At 52.4% G+C, this 19270-nt stretch overlaps 8 protein-coding genes; 6 read left to right on the top strand and 2 right to left on the bottom strand.

The window, feature by feature from the left end:
• Positions 1-311: 311 nt before the first annotated feature.
• On the bottom strand, positions 312-513 carry GSBLH_T00001091001 (uncharacterized protein; the record flags this gene model as incomplete). The annotated part of the gene is made up of 2 exons (XM_013039429.1): positions 312-415; positions 447-513. The coding sequence occupies 2 exons, from the start codon at positions 511-513 to the stop codon at positions 312-314; spliced, it is 171 nt and encodes a 56-aa protein (XP_012894883.1).
• Positions 514-904: 391 nt separating this feature from the next.
• Positions 905-1427, top strand: GSBLH_T00001090001 (uncharacterized protein; the record flags this gene model as incomplete). Its single annotated transcript, XM_013039428.1, has 3 exons — positions 905-1120; positions 1159-1261; positions 1294-1427. 3 exons carry the CDS (start codon positions 905-907, stop codon positions 1425-1427), a joined length of 453 nt encoding a protein of 150 aa, XP_012894882.1.
• Positions 1428-2818: 1391 nt separating this feature from the next.
• On the top strand, positions 2819-4240 carry GSBLH_T00001089001 (Phosphoglycerate kinase; the record flags this gene model as incomplete). XM_013039427.1 has 5 exons in its annotated part: positions 2819-2824; positions 2857-2943; positions 2975-3082; positions 3114-3200; positions 3235-4240. 5 exons carry the CDS (start codon positions 2819-2821, stop codon positions 4207-4209), a joined length of 1263 nt encoding a protein of 420 aa, XP_012894881.1. The 3' UTR covers positions 4210-4240.
• A 454-nt stretch (positions 4241-4694) lies between these two features.
• GSBLH_T00001088001 (uncharacterized protein) lies at positions 4695-5323 on the top strand (the record flags this gene model as incomplete). XM_013039426.1 has 1 exon in its annotated part: positions 4695-5323. One exon carries the CDS (start codon positions 4695-4697, stop codon positions 5304-5306), a length of 612 nt encoding a protein of 203 aa, XP_012894880.1. The 3' UTR covers positions 5307-5323.
• Positions 5324-5965: 642 nt separating this feature from the next.
• On the top strand, positions 5966-8122 carry GSBLH_T00001087001 (uncharacterized protein; the record flags this gene model as incomplete). Its single annotated transcript, XM_013039425.1, has 1 exon — positions 5966-8122. One exon carries the CDS (start codon positions 5966-5968, stop codon positions 8120-8122), a length of 2157 nt encoding a protein of 718 aa, XP_012894879.1.
• A 232-nt stretch (positions 8123-8354) lies between these two features.
• GSBLH_T00006197001 (uncharacterized protein) lies at positions 8355-8971 on the bottom strand (the record flags this gene model as incomplete). Its single annotated transcript, XM_013039424.1, has 4 exons — positions 8355-8427; positions 8463-8608; positions 8642-8800; positions 8831-8971. 4 exons carry the CDS (start codon positions 8969-8971, stop codon positions 8355-8357), a joined length of 519 nt encoding a protein of 172 aa, XP_012894878.1.
• A 396-nt stretch (positions 8972-9367) lies between these two features.
• On the top strand, positions 9368-10621 carry GSBLH_T00001086001 (uncharacterized protein). XM_013039423.1 has 2 exons: positions 9368-9456; positions 9489-10621. Exons 1-2 carry the CDS (start codon positions 9393-9395, stop codon positions 10580-10582), a joined length of 1158 nt encoding a protein of 385 aa, XP_012894877.1. The 5' UTR covers positions 9368-9392; the 3' UTR covers positions 10583-10621.
• Positions 10622-11179: 558 nt separating this feature from the next.
• GSBLH_T00006995001 (uncharacterized protein) lies at positions 11180-19105 on the top strand (the record flags this gene model as incomplete). Its single annotated transcript, XM_013039422.1, is given in 3 exon segments — positions 11180-11189; positions 11254-18964; positions 18982-19105. 3 exon segments carry the CDS (start codon positions 11180-11182, stop codon positions 19103-19105), a joined length of 7845 nt encoding a protein of 2614 aa, XP_012894876.1.
• Positions 19106-19270: the final 165 nt, after the last annotated feature.

Raw genomic sequence — 19270 nt, 5'->3', positions numbered from 1 at the left:
GTTATTCCCAAACTTGGCTGCCAATCGCTCCTCTGCCTCTTTCCGAAGACGTTTATCTTGCTCAATGGCAGATTCGCCTGACTCACGACTATGGTTAAGGCCATAAACAAAAAGAACGTTTGTAATACCAGATTTTTGTTGGACTCATCTTCCTCTAAAGCCTTGTCTTCTGGAACTTCGGTCCCATCAACGAGCGCTTTGATTCTATATATATAGCAGGCAGACTTCACACAAACATAGAACGATAGAGTTCGGCAGTTGCAGTCTTATACTTGACAGATATCGAAGCATTCTGACTAATATTATGTTTTTCAAAAAAATCTAAAAGACGTTGATTTCCTCCAACCTTCATGGACTTGATCTCTGCATCGGACCAAGAATCCATCTCCACGGAGCGAACATAACTCAGATGCACCTATTCCGTCAGAAAAATCAATAACAAATACACCTAGTCCCCGATGGAGTCCAGAACATTTCAAGCAAATAAGTGTTCCATACGAAACAGATGCCCATACTGGGTTTTCAGCTCCGCAATCAACACAACGCTATCCATGAACAGAAAGAACAAAAAAATACATCGTTTCCGGGGAGGTTCTTGATCTCTCCCCATGCATCAGCAGGCATACAATTCATTTCTGTTGAAAAAGTCTTCAGCACGATATTCTACTATTGGAATAATTGTCGGTTTCGTTTTTACAATTATCAATCTTTTTCTATTTTTCCCTTCTCATTTTCAATTGTATTTTTAGTGCTCCACGAACCTCATCATGTCTTCGATCTATAGTGCCATGCAATCCGCGAATCAATTCGATGCTCTAGCCGTTTATAATTATTTTTCTTTGGAATTATATGGTAGAAAGAGGTTAGAAGCAAAATTGATGACATTAATACCCAACTAAAGACAATGCCGAATCCTTTAGGTGTTGTGAGTAATCCAGAGTATTTCACGAAAATTGTCCAATCCATATGTGGTATGTGCTGCTCGTTTTGTAAGATACTAGAGTCAATCGCCACTCTTCAAAGCTATGTGGATTCTTCCAAAACCGTTTATGAGAAAACGTTTCAGACAAAAGTGCAAGAGATCAACGAACTGGTTTCAACGTTTAACACCTTCCTAACGGTTTGACTCCTTTAGATTTATATATATATAACGTATAGAACCTCGATCTATCTAAAGGATCCGCTCTATCGAATACTCACTATGAGCATATTTACGCATTGCCGTACTTAATAGAAGCTCCGCGATGTGAATATATTCCAGGTTAAGCATAATATACCATTTTCGAATCGTAGAACGTGCATTTGTTCCATTTTCCGAAAACTCTCTCCATGTGTGTCCTACTGGTTCTGTTTTTGCCTCAGAATCATATTATTGTTTTCGACTAAACAGAATAACCAATAAGAAATTCAAAAATTTTCCTCTGTAACTTGATTTTGTAGGTGTCTTCGTTTTGGTAGAATAGCATCAATCTAGATTCTGCAGTTAGTACATTGCACACTTCAACAATCAAAGAGTTTTTTCTATCATGGATCACGGTGAATCGGATCGAGTAATTCGTGCATCGCAGAAGACTTAGTGATAGAAGACTTTCTTCCAGCTCATTAAACACTTTCTCGATTGTTTCCTTGTCTATGTTACAGATATCATGAATGGTATATGGAAGAACCGAGTCTGAAGTGATTGTGAGGGAGGTTCTGCCCTTCAATTCCATGCCAAAAACCGCGTACCTCATTATATTCTTATCGGATGGAATCAGAGTTCGTATGATACATCCATACCGCACCAGGTGCAGCTTCTTAACACGCACGCGAAACACACAGCAAAACTGAGGGAAAAAGAATGCCTCGTGAAAATAGCGATACTAGACGGTAATCCAGTCGTACTGGAATGAATACTGTAATAAACGATCGAAGCAAGAAGAGGAGCCTATTCTTCTCTTTGCGACTCACATCAACGATGACACAATACTTGGGGATGGAGTCCATTCCGATCACCCAATCGCTTTCCATGCTTTGTAATATGAGAGAAGCAGGAATGCCGCAGAGTTCTCGAAAAACAGAGAAAGCTGACGAGCAATACTCCTTGATGTCGATAGTAAATGGGTAGTGGTTCTCCACAACGGTGCGCTTTGTATCATCACTCCGAACGAGGCCGATGGATGGAAAGAAGACGTATTTCTTGCTGCTATGATAGTCCAAATCAGTCAACGTCTTGATGCGATCCTTATTATCCTATATGTACACAGAGCAAAACCTCTACATAGATGCAAATCTGTGCTCCTAGCCACATTCCATATTTGGTGACAGCATCCGGACTGGCAGAGGGGATGATGTACTGCTTGTACAGAGGATTCCCCGCCTGCTCGCACGAGCACTGCCTTAAGAACCGTTGTTGATTGTAGATACTCTGAATCTTGTCATTCTAAATGGTATCGTCAAAGTCGAAAACAAAGACATAGGTTTGGTGTATGCGACGTATTTCTCGTAATTGTTGGATCACCGAGGAGAACAAATAGTGGATAATGAGAACCACGACCTTGAAAAGATTACTAGTGATATCCACAATCATGTCCATTCCTCGCATTGTGGGTGTTTTCTCATTTTGAGTATGCAATTCGGTAGCCATCAAAACACTATATGAAAACACGAAAACATGGTTCGTCAACACATTTCCGAAGGTAGTGTTATTGCTGCATTGCAAGATTCTGCAAAACGGCGTTTCTAGAATCAATGGGGGTTGTATGTCGTCCTTCCAGAATCAATTATCCAATCATTTGCACGACCTTCTTTAGCGTTTGCCATAAATCCTTTAATAATCATGCTGGTATTTGGTACGCTTCCTGTACTAATACATAGAGTGCCTTGTCGAAGAGACTTTTCTCTACATCTCGTACTGTTAGTAAACTTGGAGTGGCTGCCTACACAAAAACCCATAATATCGCTGTATGAGGCTGGAGGATGTGCTGACTCGTAGGGAAAGACTGTTTTCGTGAGAGTGGATTTCAACGTCCCTCTTTCCAAGGACGGAAAGCGTACTATCACCGATGATACCCGTATTGTGAAGGCCCTCCCCACCGTTAACGTACGTTTTTGTTCTCATGACTGAGGGATAGCTCCTTACGCAGCAAGGTGCGAAGGTGGTTCTGGTGACTCACTTGGGCAAGCCCAAGGGTCCCGACCCAAAGCTGACCTTGGATCCCGTAGATATTGACAGGGCGAAGTAATACTGTGTAGGTGGCCGCTCGTCTCTCGGAGCTGGTTGGAAAGAAGGTCGTGAAGGTGGACGAGGTCGTTGGCGACAGCGTGAAGAACGCCGTGAGCAACATGAAGAACGGCGACATCGTTCTGCTGGAGAACGTGCGTTTCAACCCTGGCGAAACGAAGAACAAGCCCGAGTTCGTGCAGCAGCTGGTTGACTGCATTCACCCCGATATCTACGTGAACGATGCGTTCGGCACTGCTCACCGTGCGCACGCCTCCACTGTGGGTGTGACGGCTCACACCTCCGTGAACCTGTCCGGTCTGCTGATGGACAAGGAGCTGCAGTTCCTGTACGGCGCCATCGACAACCCCAAGCGTCCTCTGGCCGCCATTGTGGGAGGCGCGAAGGTGTCGACCAAGCTGCCCGTGCTGGAGTCGCTGATTGACAAGTGCGACAAGCTGCTGGTGGGAGGCGGAATGATGTTCACCTTCTACAAGGCGATGGGCAAGAACATCGGTAACAGCATCGTGGAGAACGACCAGCTGGATCTGGCTCTGAAGCTGATGGACAAGGCCAAGGCCAAGGGCATTCAGTTCATGCTGCCCGTGGATACCGTCATTACGGACTCGCTGGATAAGCAGAGCGTGATCAAGACCGTGGACGTGAACGCGATCCCTGACGGCTTCTTGGGAGCGGATGTGGGTCCCAAGACCATCAAGATGTTCCAGGACTGCTTGCAGGATGCCAACACCATCGTCTGGAACGGACCCATGGGTATCTTCGAGCAGAAGAACTTCGCTGCTGGAACCATGGCCATCGCCAAGACCCTGGCCGAGCGTTCTGACAAGGGAGCCATCACGATTGTTGGAGGAGGTGACTCTGTGTCGGCCATCAACAAGTCGGGTGTTGCTGATAAGATTACCCACATTTCTACTGGAGGCGGTGCTTCTCTGGAGGTGCTGGAGGGAAAGATTCTTCCTGGTGTGGCTGCTCTCACCGACGCATAAGTCTAGTTTTATAAGCTTCTTGTTGTTGTTTTGATTGTTTGTGGTAGAACCTCGTTCCGTGCCTGTCTCACAGAAAAGAAAAACAATGCGAACTCTTTCAAACAAAAACAACAGACTGTACTCAAAGATTACTTAGCACGAGCTCTCATCTGTCTTCTCTTACGTCTCAGACGTCGCATACGCTTCTTAGCCCACTTAGCTCTCATTCTACGGCACCATTAGCACACTCCCCAAAAGACATATCCAACAGTAATATACTTGATTCCTTTGAATACAATTCTGATCAGAAGGAACGAGGGAAAATCACCCCTTGGAAATCGGGATACAGGGATGAATCAATGGTATCCATTTGAGGGGCATGGACAAAAGCCTTAACGGGGATTTTATTATTTTTGGCGATCGAACTTTGGAAAAAATCCATTGCTATCAATAGAAGGAAAGATCTTTTCAAAATCTCATTCTTTTTTTAATAACTACTTTGTAATATGCCCGTTACTATTCGTCAAACTGCTCCTGATTTCTGCCTGAACGGAGCTCAGGGAACCGAGACTATTGAGAAGGTTACTCTGGATAACTACAAGGGAAAGTGGGTAATCCTTCTGTTCTACCCCATGGATTGGACTTTCGTGTGCCCTACTGAGATCTTCGCTTACAATGATGCTGCGGAGAAGCTGGCTGCTGTGAATGCCGTGGTTCTCGGAATTTCTGGAGACTCTCCTTACACTCACCTTAGCTGGCTCAAGGCTGCTCGCTCGGAGGGTGGACTCGGTGGTCTGATCAACATCCCTCTGCTCTCGGATGTCACCCGCGAGACCATGAAGGCTTACGGAGTATACAACGAGGACAAGTCCGGTCTGGATTACGCTCAGGCCTTCCGTGGACTGTTCTTGATCGATCCTAACCGCAAGATCCGCCACATCTACATTAACGATAACGGTGTGGGTCGTAATGTGGATGAGACCATTCGTGTGATTAAGGGACTCCAGTTCAGTGACGAGCATGGAGAAGTGTGCCCTGCGAACTGGCATGAGGGACAGACCACTATTGCCCCCACCAATGCCGGTATTTCTAAGTTCCTGGTCAACTTGAAGAAGTAAGACTATAGAATCGTGTAGTTTTGTTTGTTACAATGAATATCGTTTCTCTCACCTGCAGAATATCGCATTTTCCATTTTTAGAACATGCTGCCCAAAATCGGCTCGTTTTTCGGCGGTCGTGTTTCTGAATTCTACAAAATGATTAATCTCTTTCCTGGCTCTTGGGCTTCGGTGCTTGTTACTTCTATTTTAGGTGCCTTAGCTTTTTTTGCTATCGAATTTATTCGCTTCAAGGAAAAGCGCTCTCAGGGAAAAATAGCAGAGGCGGCGACATTTACTGACTATATCCTGAGCTATTTTGACCGTTTTGTTCCCAAGAAAACTCAATCTGTTAAGGATGAAAAGGACCCTAAAGAACCAGCCCCGGGGATGCGCAGAGGAGGAAGTTCTACAAATCTGGCTGGTGCTGTGAAGGAGAGACGCAAGAAGCTGCGAAAGCAGAACTCTGTGAATAGCAACGACCTCTACTTCAGTAGCTTGCCATGTGTAGCGGTCATTGTGTAGATATGAATCTCTCGGAGGCTCGGGATTCGGAGAGTGTGATGAACTCGGAGGAGAACAGCTCTCGCCCTAGTTTGCGCCGCGTATTGGTAGTGTTGTCTGCTCATGCCTAGAGTCCGAGTGTTAAAAACTTCTTCACACCGGTCGCTTCCGAATACATGACTCCTCTTCCTAAGGATAGCGCGTCTCCCTATCCACAGGAGTACGACGAGGCCAGCGAGAGAGAAATGCAGTTCCTGCAGAAGTCGTCTTTGAACGCGCGTGGGAACCCAGAATACGAAGATGTGATGAAGCAGACGCAGCTGCACTTCCCCTGGGTGATTTCCTCCATTCTGAAGCCGATCACCTGGATCTTCGACCACCGTCCGCTCTGCTGGATCCGCTCGTTCTGCGTGGACGTCTTGGTGATGACGCGCATCCACGTGGTTCTGAAGCCGATCGTGAGCAACGAGGAGGTGCTCAAGAACCAACACATCTCCAAGGAAGTCGACCGTCTGGTGAACGACGCCGAGCACCCCCAGAAGCGCGAGTCCGTTCTGAAGTACGCGCACGACATTGTGAACCGCATGGCGTGCCGCCAGACCGACTGGGTGCTCCGCGTGTTCTATCTGATCCTCTCCTTCGTCTTCCGCACCATGATGCGCAAAGTCTACGTGGACAAGCACGGCCTGGACGTGTTCCACAAGCAGCTCGAGAAGCTGGGAAAGGGCGTGGGCGTGGTGTACCTCCCCACGCACAAGAGCCACATCGACTACCTCGTCTTGTCGTACATTTCCGCGCTGTACGACCTCCCGATCCCCGTCATTGCCGCCGGAGACAACCTCAACATCCCCGTCGTGGGCGCGCTGTTCCGCTACTCGGGAGCCTTCTTCATGCGCCGCTCGCTCGGCGACGACACGCTCTATCGCGCCGTGCTGGAAGGCTATCTCGAAGAGGTGCTGAAGTCGGGATCCACGCTGGAATTCTTCATCGAAGGCGGGCGATCGCGCGACGGAACCATCCTCCCGCCCAAGTACGGCCTGCTTAACGTGATTCTGGAGGCCGTAAAGACCGGCAGACTGAAGGACGTGCTGCTGGTGCCCATCGCCGTGGACTACGAGCACTGCCCCGATCTGAACTCGTACGTGAAGTACATGATGGGCGGAAAGAAGCACAAGGAGTCGCTCTCTGCGCTGCTGAAGAACGCCGCCAGCATTCTCTCGATGGACTGCGGCAACGCCTACGTCACGCTGGGAACCCCCATGCTGCTGCAAGAGCTGCTGCAGAAGATGGAGAAGGAGGACTCCACGCTCGACGTCCGGCACGAGGTCAAATATGTGGGAGCCCACGTCTGTCAAGCCATGCGCGCGAATAGCGTGGTGACCGTGTCGACGCTGGTCGCGACGGCGTTCATGGAGTTCCCCGCGGGCGAGTGGGTGTCCGAAGCGGAGATGTCGGTGCGGATCGACACGATCCGAAGCTGGCTTCGCAAGGCGCGAGCGTTGGAAGGCTACAGCGCCTGGTCGGTGGGCATGCTGCACCAATTCGTCCGGAATTTCCCGAACCTGGTGGACGTGGAGGGGCACAACTACCGAGCGAAGCAGGGCATTGCCGAGCAGATTACCTTTTTCTACTATCGTAACTGCTTGCTGCACCACTTCCTCGCGGACGCCACGGTGCTGTACGTGATCAAGTCGCTGCAGATCCAGGCGGACCGGTCGGAGTTGAGTTTAGTTGACGTGGTTCCGGTGGTCGATCTGATGTGTCGAATCATTGGAGCCCACATTCCCTTCAACCAAGTCACGAGCGCGCCCGCGATGGAGTCGCTCATTGCGCGCAATATCTTGGTGCTGCGCGACGATTTAGTGAGCTACCCCGCGAGCGAGGAGAGCTACGTGCACTTCTGCGTGTCGCTGGTGGCGCCGCTGGTCGATTCGCTGACGATCGTGACGGAGGCCATCCAGAATCTGGTGCCCGGATCCGCTGCGGAGGAAGTCGATCTGACGGTACTGCTGCTGAAGTGCATGGAGATGACGCGAAGCGCGGTGGAGAGCAAGAAGATCGTGTATCCGTTTACGGTGAACACGCAGATGGTGCGGAACAATGTGGAAGGTTTGGTGGCTGCTGGAGTGCTGAGCAAGCGGAAGGAGAAGGCGAACTATTTCATCTCGCTCATGCCGTCGTATCAGGATAAGGCGAAGGTCGATGCATTGAATGAATCGATGGTGGGTCTGCGAATTGATCTGAAGTCGCTGCCGATGATTCCGAACGAAGATGTGGATGTGACCAATGATATGATTGATTTGATGGTGGATGTTAAGAAGAGAAAGAAGTAAGAGAGAGAGAGAGGATTAGGATTCTGTTGCCGTGTGCAAGTTGGAAGTTTGTTGTTATTGTTTGACTTGTTTGTGTAAAAATAAACAGCGGAAGATATGCCCGAGATTGAGAGAGAGGAGTTGAATGACTCTTCCATTCGCTTCTTCAGAAACTCGATGCGTTTGATTTGTTCTTTCATCGCTACGACACACTCATTCATCCATCTTCACGTTAAAAATAGCAAAATTGAATTCAAAACTCATTGAACAGGGTGATTTCAACTGTCAGCTTTTGGATTTCGTTCTGCAGACTCTCTGCTTCTCTTCTATTTTTATAAAAATTTCTTGCGTTTTATCATACCGATCATAAGAATTCAGAAAGGAGAGCGAGTGAGAGAGCTGAAACTCAGCGGAGTTGATTATACCCACACTATCTTTCGGTTGGAAGTTCGGCGGATGGCTTTCTGTAACGTTTTCTGCACCGCTCATGTCTCTCATACTAAAGCTCTACTTCGTACTCTTCCAACAACAAAAGATTACTTCGACTGGAAGGGGTGTTGTCTTCAGCTTCATGTAGAGAGACCGAAAGTAATCATCTAGGGGATGGTTCTCGCTAGTTTCTCCTGTTTTCGTGTTGTAGTACACGATCACCCCCGTTTTCTTGTGTTGGTAGGGTTCCCAATTCTTAGGAAGCGGTGCCTATGATACACAGACTCTTCTGTACTCTACACGAAGTGCCTCCTTGGCAATCCAGAGTAGATGTTCATCACTGGGGGCGATACCTAAAAAGCGAGCTTCTTCTCGTACCTCTTCCTCTGTGGGCTCATATTCACTATCGTTTTCCTGTAACAAAATGTAGGAGTTATCCATTTTGGAAAAGAGAACGGCGAAGTTGTCAAAGTGTGGTTACCCCATCTGCTCACGTTTCAAAGATTCCATATTGGCAGAGCAAAAAGTGTTCTCTTCGTTGTAAAAAAGAGAGTAGATACCATTTTGCTGTGCATTTGAACACCCAAGCGCTAAAGTTTTGCATTATCGCGTTCTCGTTCGTTCTTTTATTCACAGTTTCCAGTAAGGAAAATGCATCTCCGTATTGAATATGTTTGAACAAATTCCGCTTGCTGCAAACGGACTTCTCTTCCATCCCATATATCGAGCAATATCCAATTCGTCTTTTTCGTTTTTCAACAATGAACGAAACTCCCACCGGTATCTGATTGGTCGTCAGCAGAGCCTTCCGTTCTTTGGTGTTGTTCACATTTATTCTGGAATACCAAGCATCTGTTTACACATGGAATCTTTGCCTGTAGGTCATTTTTTGTTCACATCTGAGTCGGTGAATGAGGGACATCCAGGTATGTTCGTAATGTGGTTCCTAAGTGTCTAGACAAGTTGTGCGATCAGATCTCCGATGCCGTCCTTGACGCCTGCTTGGCCCAGGACCCCAACGCGAAGGTTGCCTGCGAAACCGCAGCTAAGGGGGAGATGGTGATGATCTTCGGAGAGATCACAACCACTGCCAAGGTGGAGCTGGAGAAAGTGGTGCGTGAGACTATCCGCAACATCGGTTACGACTCTGATTCCAAGGGTTTGGACTATCAGTCTTGCAATGTCGTGGTTGCGATCGATCACCAGAGTCCCGACATAGCATTGGTCCATATCAACAAGAAGATGGAAGACATCGGTGCTGGAGACCAAGGTATCATGTTTGGCTATGCTACCGACGAAACCGAAGAACTCATGCCCCTTTCTCATCTCCTGGCTACCAAACTTGGCAAGAGACTTACCGACGTTCGTAAGGACGGAACCCTTAAATGGGTTCGACCCGACGGTAAGACCCAGGTTACGGTCGAGTACAAGGATGATAATGGTCACATGATTCCCATCCGCGTGCACACGGTTGTTATCTCCACTCAACACGAAGACGACGTTTCGAACGAGCAGATCCACCGCGATCTCATCGAGCACGTCATCAAGCCGATCATCCCCGCCGAGCTCCTGGACGACCGCACGATCTTCCACCTGAACCCCTCGGGTCGCTTCGTGATCGGAGGACCCAGCGGCGACGCCGGTCTCACGGGTCGCAAGATCATCGTGGATACCTACGGAGGCTGGGGCGCCCACGGAGGCGGCGCGTTCTCTGGAAAGGACTCCTCGAAGGTGGATCGCTCGGCCGCCTACGCGGCGCGCTGGATCGCCAAGTCGCTCGTCCATGCGGGTCTGTGCAAGCGTTGCCTGATCCAGCTGTCCTACGCGATTGGCGTGAATCACCCGCTGTCGATCCATGTGGACACCTATGGAACGAGCGAGAAGACCGAGGCCGAGCTGGTGAAGATCATCGTGGACAACTTCGATCTCCGCCCCGGCTGCATCATCCAGGAGCTGGGTCTGGACAAGCCCATCTTCCAGAAGACGGCCGCGTATGGACATTTTGGAAGACCGGAATTCCCTTGGGAGCAGTGTAAGGAACTCAAGATGTAACCTGTTGGTTCGCTCAATCTTTACTACTAAACGGCATTACGGTTGTTTGTTTGAGGAATTGTGTTTCGTTTTGTGAAGGTGTTGTTAGTTATAGTTTTTAAATGAGGAAGGGCCAACGATTTCTTTTAGTCTTTTTGCTTTGTACGGGTAGAGAAAGCTGTCTTACCGCCTAGATTTTGTAATGGTAAAGGCCATTAGTTGTAGTAACACTACTATCGCTATTTTGGTGGAAAAGCAAAGTACATCGAAAGCTTCAGAAGAGCAATTTCGAATCTTATACGGAAACACTGAGTTAGTGACCAGTTCTGGCTTTTCCGACAATCAGTTAGTTGAATACGAGTATTGCCTTCCAGACGTTCAAGATTCTGTTTATACCCTAGAATTCCTGGACAATGGAGGGGACTCTTGGTCAGCTGGCTCTTGGTTGAGAATTCTGGGTAGCGAGGGAAATAGTGTTTTTAAGGGAGCGATGGTCGAAGCGTCCAGAGAGCTCGCCTATTTCTCCTTGTTTACGCCAATTGCACGATCTTCTCAATGGCTTTTTAGACGTGCCGCTGCCCCATCGGACTGGAATCAATACGACTTTGATGATACCTCATGGAACCAAGTGACCTTAGGCTCTGTTCTGCTGTCCTACTCTGGAGCTCAATATTTTCGAAAGAAGTTTGTAGGTTCTACCATTCTCTCCGTCTACGAAGCCCAATTTCGTTATCGTTACGGCATTGTGGTGCACATCAATGGCAATGAAGTCTACCGAGATAACCTCCCTGAAGGACCGATCACCGCTACCACCACAGCAACCGGAGAGTACAGCACCTACTCCTACCATTCCATCATCCGTCCTGCCTCCGAAATCGCCTCCACCACGAACATCCTCGCCGTGGAACTCCACTTTTTCAGCATCGCAGTGACGTCCCCGGTGCTTTTCAACGCCTTCCTCTCCATGTATGCTCACTCTCGGCCGCGCACGAACTGCTTCGTGTATGCCGGTCTGCTGGACCCCAGCGTTCCTTACTTCGACTTCAACCTGCAGTCGGGCGACGCGATCAGCCAGCTCCCTGCCTCCTTCGCGTACAGCCTCTCTTCGACGATGTACGTGAACGGCGTGGCGGTCTGGTATCCGAGCGACACGACCTCCTCCATCACGTCGTTCAGCCTGTATCGGATCGAAGACGAGAGTGAAGAGCTGCTTCTCGACATCGACACGCCCTTCTACGTCCCGGGAATGCTCAACACCTTCACGACCAGCGAAGCTGTCCTCGCCTCCCAGGCGTTCCGACTGAAAGTCGACGGCGTGTCCTCGCTCCCCGCCACGCTGTTCGAAGTGCAGCTCATGACCTGCTCGCTGGGCACGCTCAGCTCGATCGCCTTTCCGCAGAGCAGCTACGTGTACGATATATCGCTGGAGGAAGTGGACATCCACCCTTCGGTGCTGTACATCACGGACTGCTCGCTCTCTGGATCGCTTCCTGCGGGATTAGCGTTTGATTCTTCGACCTGCACGATCTCGGGAATCCCCACGGAGAATCTCCCGGAAACCCCGTTCACGATGTCGACGACGTGGAACGGCGGAACGATCCAAGGCAGCTTCACGCTCCGCTTGACAAACTTCAACAACCATCGTTATTTGTTGGTGCGGAAGCGAAGCATGCAGTATGCGAACCGCGAGAGCTTCTCGATCCTATCGAACGGCGTGGTGGTGGTGAACAGCCCGGCTCTTTCGAACGGACAGCTGCAGGAGTTCGTGTACACGATCCCGCGTTCTTCGGACGATCTGTACGAGTTGGTGTTGTATCACACGTCGTCGCGATGGTACGCGGGATCGTGGATCGAGCTGGTTAACGGCGACGAGACGATCGTGTTCAAAGGGTTTATGACGACCGATCGCGAGGACCACTACTTCTTCTCTCTCTACACGCCGATCTCCGATGAGTCTCTCTGGTCGCACTCCACGACCGTCACATCGATGGGATGGTATCTCCCCGACTACGACATCTCTGCCTGGGAGTCGATCACGCTCTCGCAGAGCACTGTGCCCGGAATCCCGCGGTACTACCGCACATCCTTCACCGGCATGGCCTCCATGGCCGCCTACCACCTCAACTTGAAATATCGGTATGGAATCATCGTGTATGTCGGGGGATCGGAGATCTACCGAGACCAAATCGGCGATACGGTGGTTCCCAGCACCGTGACGACCAGTCTGCCCGGGTATTCCAGCTATGAAGTGCATCGCGTGGTTCGAAGCGGAAGCGAGGTGAGCAGCAGCTCGGTCAGTCTTGCGTTTGCTCTCTATTTCCCCTCGCTTTCGTCGAGCTATTCGCTGGACGCAATGGTGATGCTGCACTTGCTCCATCCGTCCGTTTCGGGAACGTACTGCTATTTGTACCCCTACGGAACCTCCACTGCGGCGAACACCAACGATTTCAACGTCAACACGGACGTTACGTTCTCCTCCTTCCCCTATGCGATCACCTACACGTTCGATGGGAGCTTGGAGATCAACGGACTCAATTTCATCTTCAGCTCGATGGACGAAGCGCCGTCGGAGTATCGCGTGGAAGGCTATCGTGGAAATTCCTGGGTCACGCTGTTCAGCAAGGAGTACCGGCATAACAAGAAGAACGATGTGATCTCGTTCGTGGCAAGCAACACGTACAAGCAAGTGAAGGTCTCCGTGCTCGCTCCGTCGATGGAGCAAACCGTCACGATCGCCGAGTTCCATCCTCTGGTCTGCACGGGAAATGCGAACACGATCTCCTACTCGGACTCCAATCAGATCCTCTTCGTCGATCAGAAAGTCCGCATCGAGCCTACGTTGCTCGGCTATTTGAACTGCATGATCACGCCTTCGCTACCTGCAGGACTCACCTTGGCTTCGGATTGCACCATCGAAGGAAGTCCTACCGTTGCATCGGGATACACGACCTATTACGTGACGTCGGGGTCGTATCAAGGCAGTCTGGTCCTCACGGTGCGCAGCTGTAGCGGAACGATCGTCAAATTCGCTCGAACCTACCAGCAAGCGGCGTCCAACGAGGGATTCGTGGTGATCAACTCGGTGACCAGCGATGTGATTCTCTCCGTTCCGCTCAACTCCCCGATCGTGGACTACGTCGAGTGGTCCTCGACGCTCTGCTTGACCTCCGCTTCCTACACGGTGACGCTTCTCTCCGCGACCGATGCCTGGCAGGCCGGATCGTTCTTGTTCATCACCTCGAATCTCCCCAACGGCGAAGAGGACGAACTGCTGCGGATTCGAGCCGATTCGAACCTCGACCTTCCCTCTTCGTACATGTTCTCGACGGAATACATCGTCCCCGTCCGCTCTTATTGGTTCTACAAAATGGGATCGCTGCCGTCGCTCTGGTACACTTCGGATGTCAGCAACTGGGGGCTGAACACGGCCGGGAACTTCCCGTCCTCGTCCAACCAACTTCAGCTGTACAAGACCAGCGCGATGATCTCGAGCATCGACTTCATCGCTGGATTCACCATTCTGATTCGCCATCAATACGGATATGTTCTCATGATTAACAGCGTGGAGGCTTTCCGATTCGGCGTGCGTGGGCAGCTCACTTCGTCTTCTGCAGCCACCGAGACAACGCAGCTTTTCTATCACGCGGTGTCTCTCCCGATCCGGTTCCTCAAAAAGGGATCCAATTTGTTCGCGATCGCGATCGTCACGCCTTCGTCCACGATCCGCACCTCCGTGTTCGATTGCGCCATTCGATTGGATGCGGGCAACACCAATCGCGTGTCCTCGTATAAGCTCACCGCGGTGGGATCCAACCTCGAAGGCCAGCCGTCTCGATTCTTCGAAGACACGAGTTCGTTCTGGATCGGAAACACGCAGTGCAAATCGAATTTGCTGGATATTACCTTCGCCAATGATCGTCGTGAGTGGGTCAGTAGTGTTTTTCTCCGGCGCGCTACCGGATATCCGGGCCCCAAACAAATCGTGATTTCAGGCCTCGCGGACGGGTCGTGGAACCAAATTTACTCCACGACGTCTCTCCAGTGGAACAGCGACGGAACTACGAAGATCACGTTGCCCCAGACCAACCCAATCGCTTTCAATTCGCTGCGGTTTAGCGACTTCAGCACGCTATCGACCTCTGCGTGTCTCTGGAGACTGCAACAAATCCAAATCCTCTCCGAGGCCACGCAAGTCATCCCCACGCTGGAATATCCAGAAGCGGGGCTGATCGTTCTCTACGTGCCCATCGAGCCAATCAAGCCCATCACCACGGGATTCAACTTCTTTTCCATCTCGCCCAGCCTGCCGATCGGTCTTTCTCTCAACCAAACCACCGGAGAAATCAAGGGCACGCCCATCGTCGCTTCGGAAATGACCAGCTACATCATTACTGGGAAGCTGAACGCGCAGGACGCGATGGGGTCCACAACGATCATCAGCTTCTCCGTGATGGTGTGCGAAGAGCCCAGAACGCTCGTCACGTTGCATATCCGCAGCAACGAGCCCAAGTTCATTATCTATAAGGACGATTCGGTGATTTCGAGCTCCGAAGAGTATGATGTCATGGGGTCGGTTTCGTCTTCGCCCAGCACGCCGCCCTCGACCACGCTCCCGGCCAATGTGGAGAACCAGCTCTATTTCTGTCTGGAGCACGCGCAGTATTCATTACATCTCTTCTCGAGCAGTGAATCGGGCTGGGACGACAACTCCTATTTCTATCTGTCGATCGATAACAATCAGTTCATTTTCGAATCGGGCTTTCTGAGCGCGGAGACGATGGTGATTCCGTTCTCGTCCTTCACGCCCTTCCAAGCCATGACGACCACGTGGAAGCTCTACAAATCCGCTCTCTCGACCTCCGCCTGGATAGAGCGCGACTTCGACGACAATTACTGGACGCTTTCGAAGGCGGGTGATATCGGATCGTCCAACTCGATCACGATCTTCCTCCGCAAGACGTTCGCCCTCCCCGATCTCTCCTCCTACGCTCTTCTCAACGTGCGCATCTCCTACATCGGAGGCGTCGTGGCGTATCTGAACGGTCGGCAATGGGCTCGCTTCAATCTCGTGTCTCCCTTCACTTCCACGACACGCGGATCGGTCATTCATTCATCCAGCACGCCTTCCTTCTTCCACGTGATTCTCGCCCAAGCCAGAGTTCGCGAAGACAAGAACGTGATGGCGTTCGAGGTCCATCGCGCCAATGGCGAGTCCACCACCGCTCCCTTCACGTTCGATGCGACGGGACTCGTTCTGGTAGCGGACTGCTCGATCGCCATGGACTCGTATGTGTCGGTTTCGGGAACTGCTCCCTCGGAAGGCGTCTCGAGCTTCTTCTTCGATTACGATCCATCGACCTACGCAGTGATCGACAACGGAAGCGGATCGACGGTCAACTGGGAAGTGGAGAATCTGGAGGGAACCACCTTCACGTCCTTCGCGATTCTGGAGCGATCTGCGCGGTACTCGCTCGGATTCAGCGTGCGAGCGCGGCAAGCGAGCACAGAGGGCTACACCACGCTGCTGAATCCCGGGAATCAGAACCTCCCAGAGCGAACGCGGTCGCAATGGACGATGATCACGAAGATCAGCACTTATCGGCAATTCCGTCTCACGCTGACCAACATTCTGAACGGAGGAATCGACGCAGCGAACATCTACTTGCAGTACTGCAAAGGAGACATGACGGAAATGGCGTGGTACTACAAAGTCGCGGAGGGCGAGGTCCCCAGCGATTGGACGACCAGAGAGTCGCTCGATTGGCCCCTCACGACCGGCTCGTTCCCCACGGCTTCGAGCGTCACGCAGTACTATCAGGGCGTCACGAGTCTTCTCTATCTCCCGTTCTATCATCATATCCTCATCACGGTGAACGTCAAGGCCGGAGCCATCATCTACCTCAACGGCAACGAGCTGCTCCGCGTCAATCTCCCTTCCACGGGCGTTACATCCTCCACCGAAGCGACCAACCAGCACGAGTACGCGACGACCTACATCATCGCCGAGCTGATCGAGCTGGGAAATGTCCGGCTGGGCGAGAATTTCTTCGCGGCGGAGATGCATCGCTATCTCCAGAACGAAAACCCGAACAGTTTCTCTCTGTCGGTGGAGTACGTGGAGGACGATCAGCGCGTCAGCGACGCGGCCGTTGGAAGCACCGAGCCTTCCCAAGACGGAGCCAACGGCTCGCTGTATCTGTTCGATAGCAACGTCAACACGGTGACGATCATTCCGCACCGCTGCGTGGGTCTCGCGATCTTCTGGGACTTCGCCACGCGCTACGAGGTCGTGAACAAGATCGTCATGACCAACGGGCCCGACCACAACGAGCGAACTCCGCGGGGATGGAAGTTCTACGGCCGTCGCGCGGGCGAGGACTGGGTTCTGCTGCAGCTGCAGGAGAACGTGACGTTTGCGGGGCTGAAGCAGACGCAGGAGTTCGAAGTGACGAACGTGGACTCGTACAACGCCTACCGAATGGTCATCTCGCAGTGCGAGTCGGACACGTTCCAGCTCGCCGATATCCAGCTCTATTCGCACGCCCAGACCGGCAGCTGCGAGGAGAGCGACGACTTCAAGCCCACCGCCAACGGGGACAACGCCTGGCAGGAGGGCGACGGCTGTGACGTGAACTACGACGGCGGCTTCGCGCGGAAGTGCACCAACGGCGAGTGGTCGGACGTGTTTCTGCTCTGCGTGCTGCGAGCCCCGGTCGGCATTCACTACCCCGAGAAAGCCTTCGAGGTCCGGACCAACCGGCCGATCGCTCCCATCGCTCCCGAGATCATCGCGAAGGAGTTCACGCTGACGATCGCGCCCTCGCTCCCGGACGGTCTGGAGTTCAACGCGTCCAACGGCACGATTTCTGGAACTCCAAGCGTCCTCTCCGCCGCGAAAACCTACACGATCACCGTCTCCAACGTCATGGGCTCGCTCGCCACCGTCATCTCCCTCACCGTCGTCCAAGGCCCCATCGACTGCCCCGCGGCCGACGGCCTCCCCGCGATCCTGGACGGCGAGACCGCTCCGTTCGCGTGTCCCGCGTACCACCGCGGCTGGACGATTCTGCGCTGCGTGACGGGCGTCGTAGGCGTGTTCGAGAACCACTGCACGATCTCCGACCCGGCCTTCGGCCTGGGCGTCCAATCGCTCCCGCTCCGCCTCGGCGAAGCGATCCCCGCTCTGTCCGTCGTGTCGTCCCTCCCTCCCATGACGTTCTCCATTGCCCCCGCGCTCCCCGCGGGGCTTTCCTTCGTCGACGGCGTGCTGAGCGGCTCCCTGTCCGCTCTCTTCACCTCCCAGAGCTTCCAAATCACCGGATCGCTCGCCGCTGCCACGCTTCGCGACGTGCTCATCGACCTGAACACCCCTGCCCCGCTTCTCCAGATCGTTCCTGCCCAGCCCCTCAATTTCTCCGCTTCTCTCACGCTCTCCGCCCTCCCTTGTCCCCAGGACGCCCTCTTCCCCGAAACGCCCAGCGGAGAAACCGCGTCCATCACGTCGGATTGCCCGCCCTTCCACACCGGACAGACCACTCGCTTCTGCCGCTCGGGCGTGTGGGACGAGCCGCAGCGCGTCTGCTCCGTTCTCCCGGTCACCAACTTCCAATACACGCCCTCCTCGCTCACCGCGCAGGTCGGACAGAGCGTTCATTACACCGTTCAGTTCACAGGAATCGTCACTTCCTTCGCCACCGACCCGGCTTTGCCCGCTGGACTCAGTCTTGCCGAGTCTGGCGACATTGCGGGCGTGGTTTCCGAGCTGCAGGCGTCACAGCTGTACACGATCCGCGCGATTTCGTCGGAGAGCGCGTCCCAAACGACGGTGATTTCGCTGACGGTGGTGGAAGCGGGCTGTCTGCGCGACGACGTGCAGCTGGCGCACGGCGAAACGTTCACGCAGAGCTGCGACGAGACGCACGCGACGTCGTATGAAGTGAAGTGCGTGAATGGGGAGTTCGAGATCGTGAGTTCGACGCCCTGCGCGATGGCGCCGCCGTCCGATTTGGCGTACGAAGCCGCGTTCTTCTCCATCTTCGTGAACACGCCGTTCTCGACGAATTTCCCCGCGGTGACGGGGCAGAACGTGACGTTCGCGGTGCAGCCGGCGCTTCCGTCGGGGCTGTCGATCGACGCGACGACGGGAAGAGTGTTCGGGGAGGGGAAAGTGTCGGCCGCGCGGAAAGCCTACACGATCACGGCGAGGAATCCGGCGGGAGCGACGACGACGGTAATCGAGCTGAGCGTTGTGTTCCCGGTGTGCGAGGCGATGGAGGACGTGGAGGGAGCCGATGTGGGAGTGAGCGTGGTGCTCCCGTGCAATGCGTCGTTCATCGGAGAACAGATGATTACGTGTCGAGTGAACGAGAAGGCGGAGGTGGGGTGGAGCGAAGTGCAGGGATCGTGCACGGAGCTTGTAGGACAGTTCTATATGGTACTCTTGGCGATTCTTGTGCTGGCCGTCTTGTCTTTGTTGTTCCTGCTTTGCGCTATTTGTTGCTGCAAGCGGAAGGGTCGACGGCGACAGCGTATACCCCCTCCTGATCCTATTTCGACTTCTATTTCGACTCCTATTTCGACTCCTACTCCTGGTTCTGTTCCTGTGCCTCCAGCTCTTCCAGTTCTTCCAGCTTCTCCAGTTCATATTTCTACTTCGGATCTTGATTCTGTTCCTGAACCTCCAGCTCCTCCAACTCCCTCAATTCTTCC

Source organism: Blastocystis hominis (genome assembly GCF_000151665.1).
Source record: "Blastocystis hominis, Singapore isolate B (sub-type 7) whole genome shotgun sequence assembly, scaffold_1".
NCBI classification, from domain to species: Eukaryota; class Bigyra; order Opalinata; family Blastocystidae; genus Blastocystis; species Blastocystis hominis.
The sequence above is the reverse complement of the archived record's forward strand: the minus strand, read 5'-3'. Positions and strand labels throughout refer to the sequence as shown.

Bases quoted from the DNA above. Each gene is read 5' to 3' on its own strand.
- GSBLH_T00001086001 (XM_013039423.1), top strand. From the start codon at position 9,393: ATGGAATCTTTGCCTGTAGGTCATTTTTTGTTCACATCTGAGTCGGTG. The intron at 9,457-9,488 runs GTATGTTCGTAA...CTAAGTGTCTAG, and splicing joins GGTGAATGAGGGACATCCAG to ACAAGTTGTGCGATCAGATC.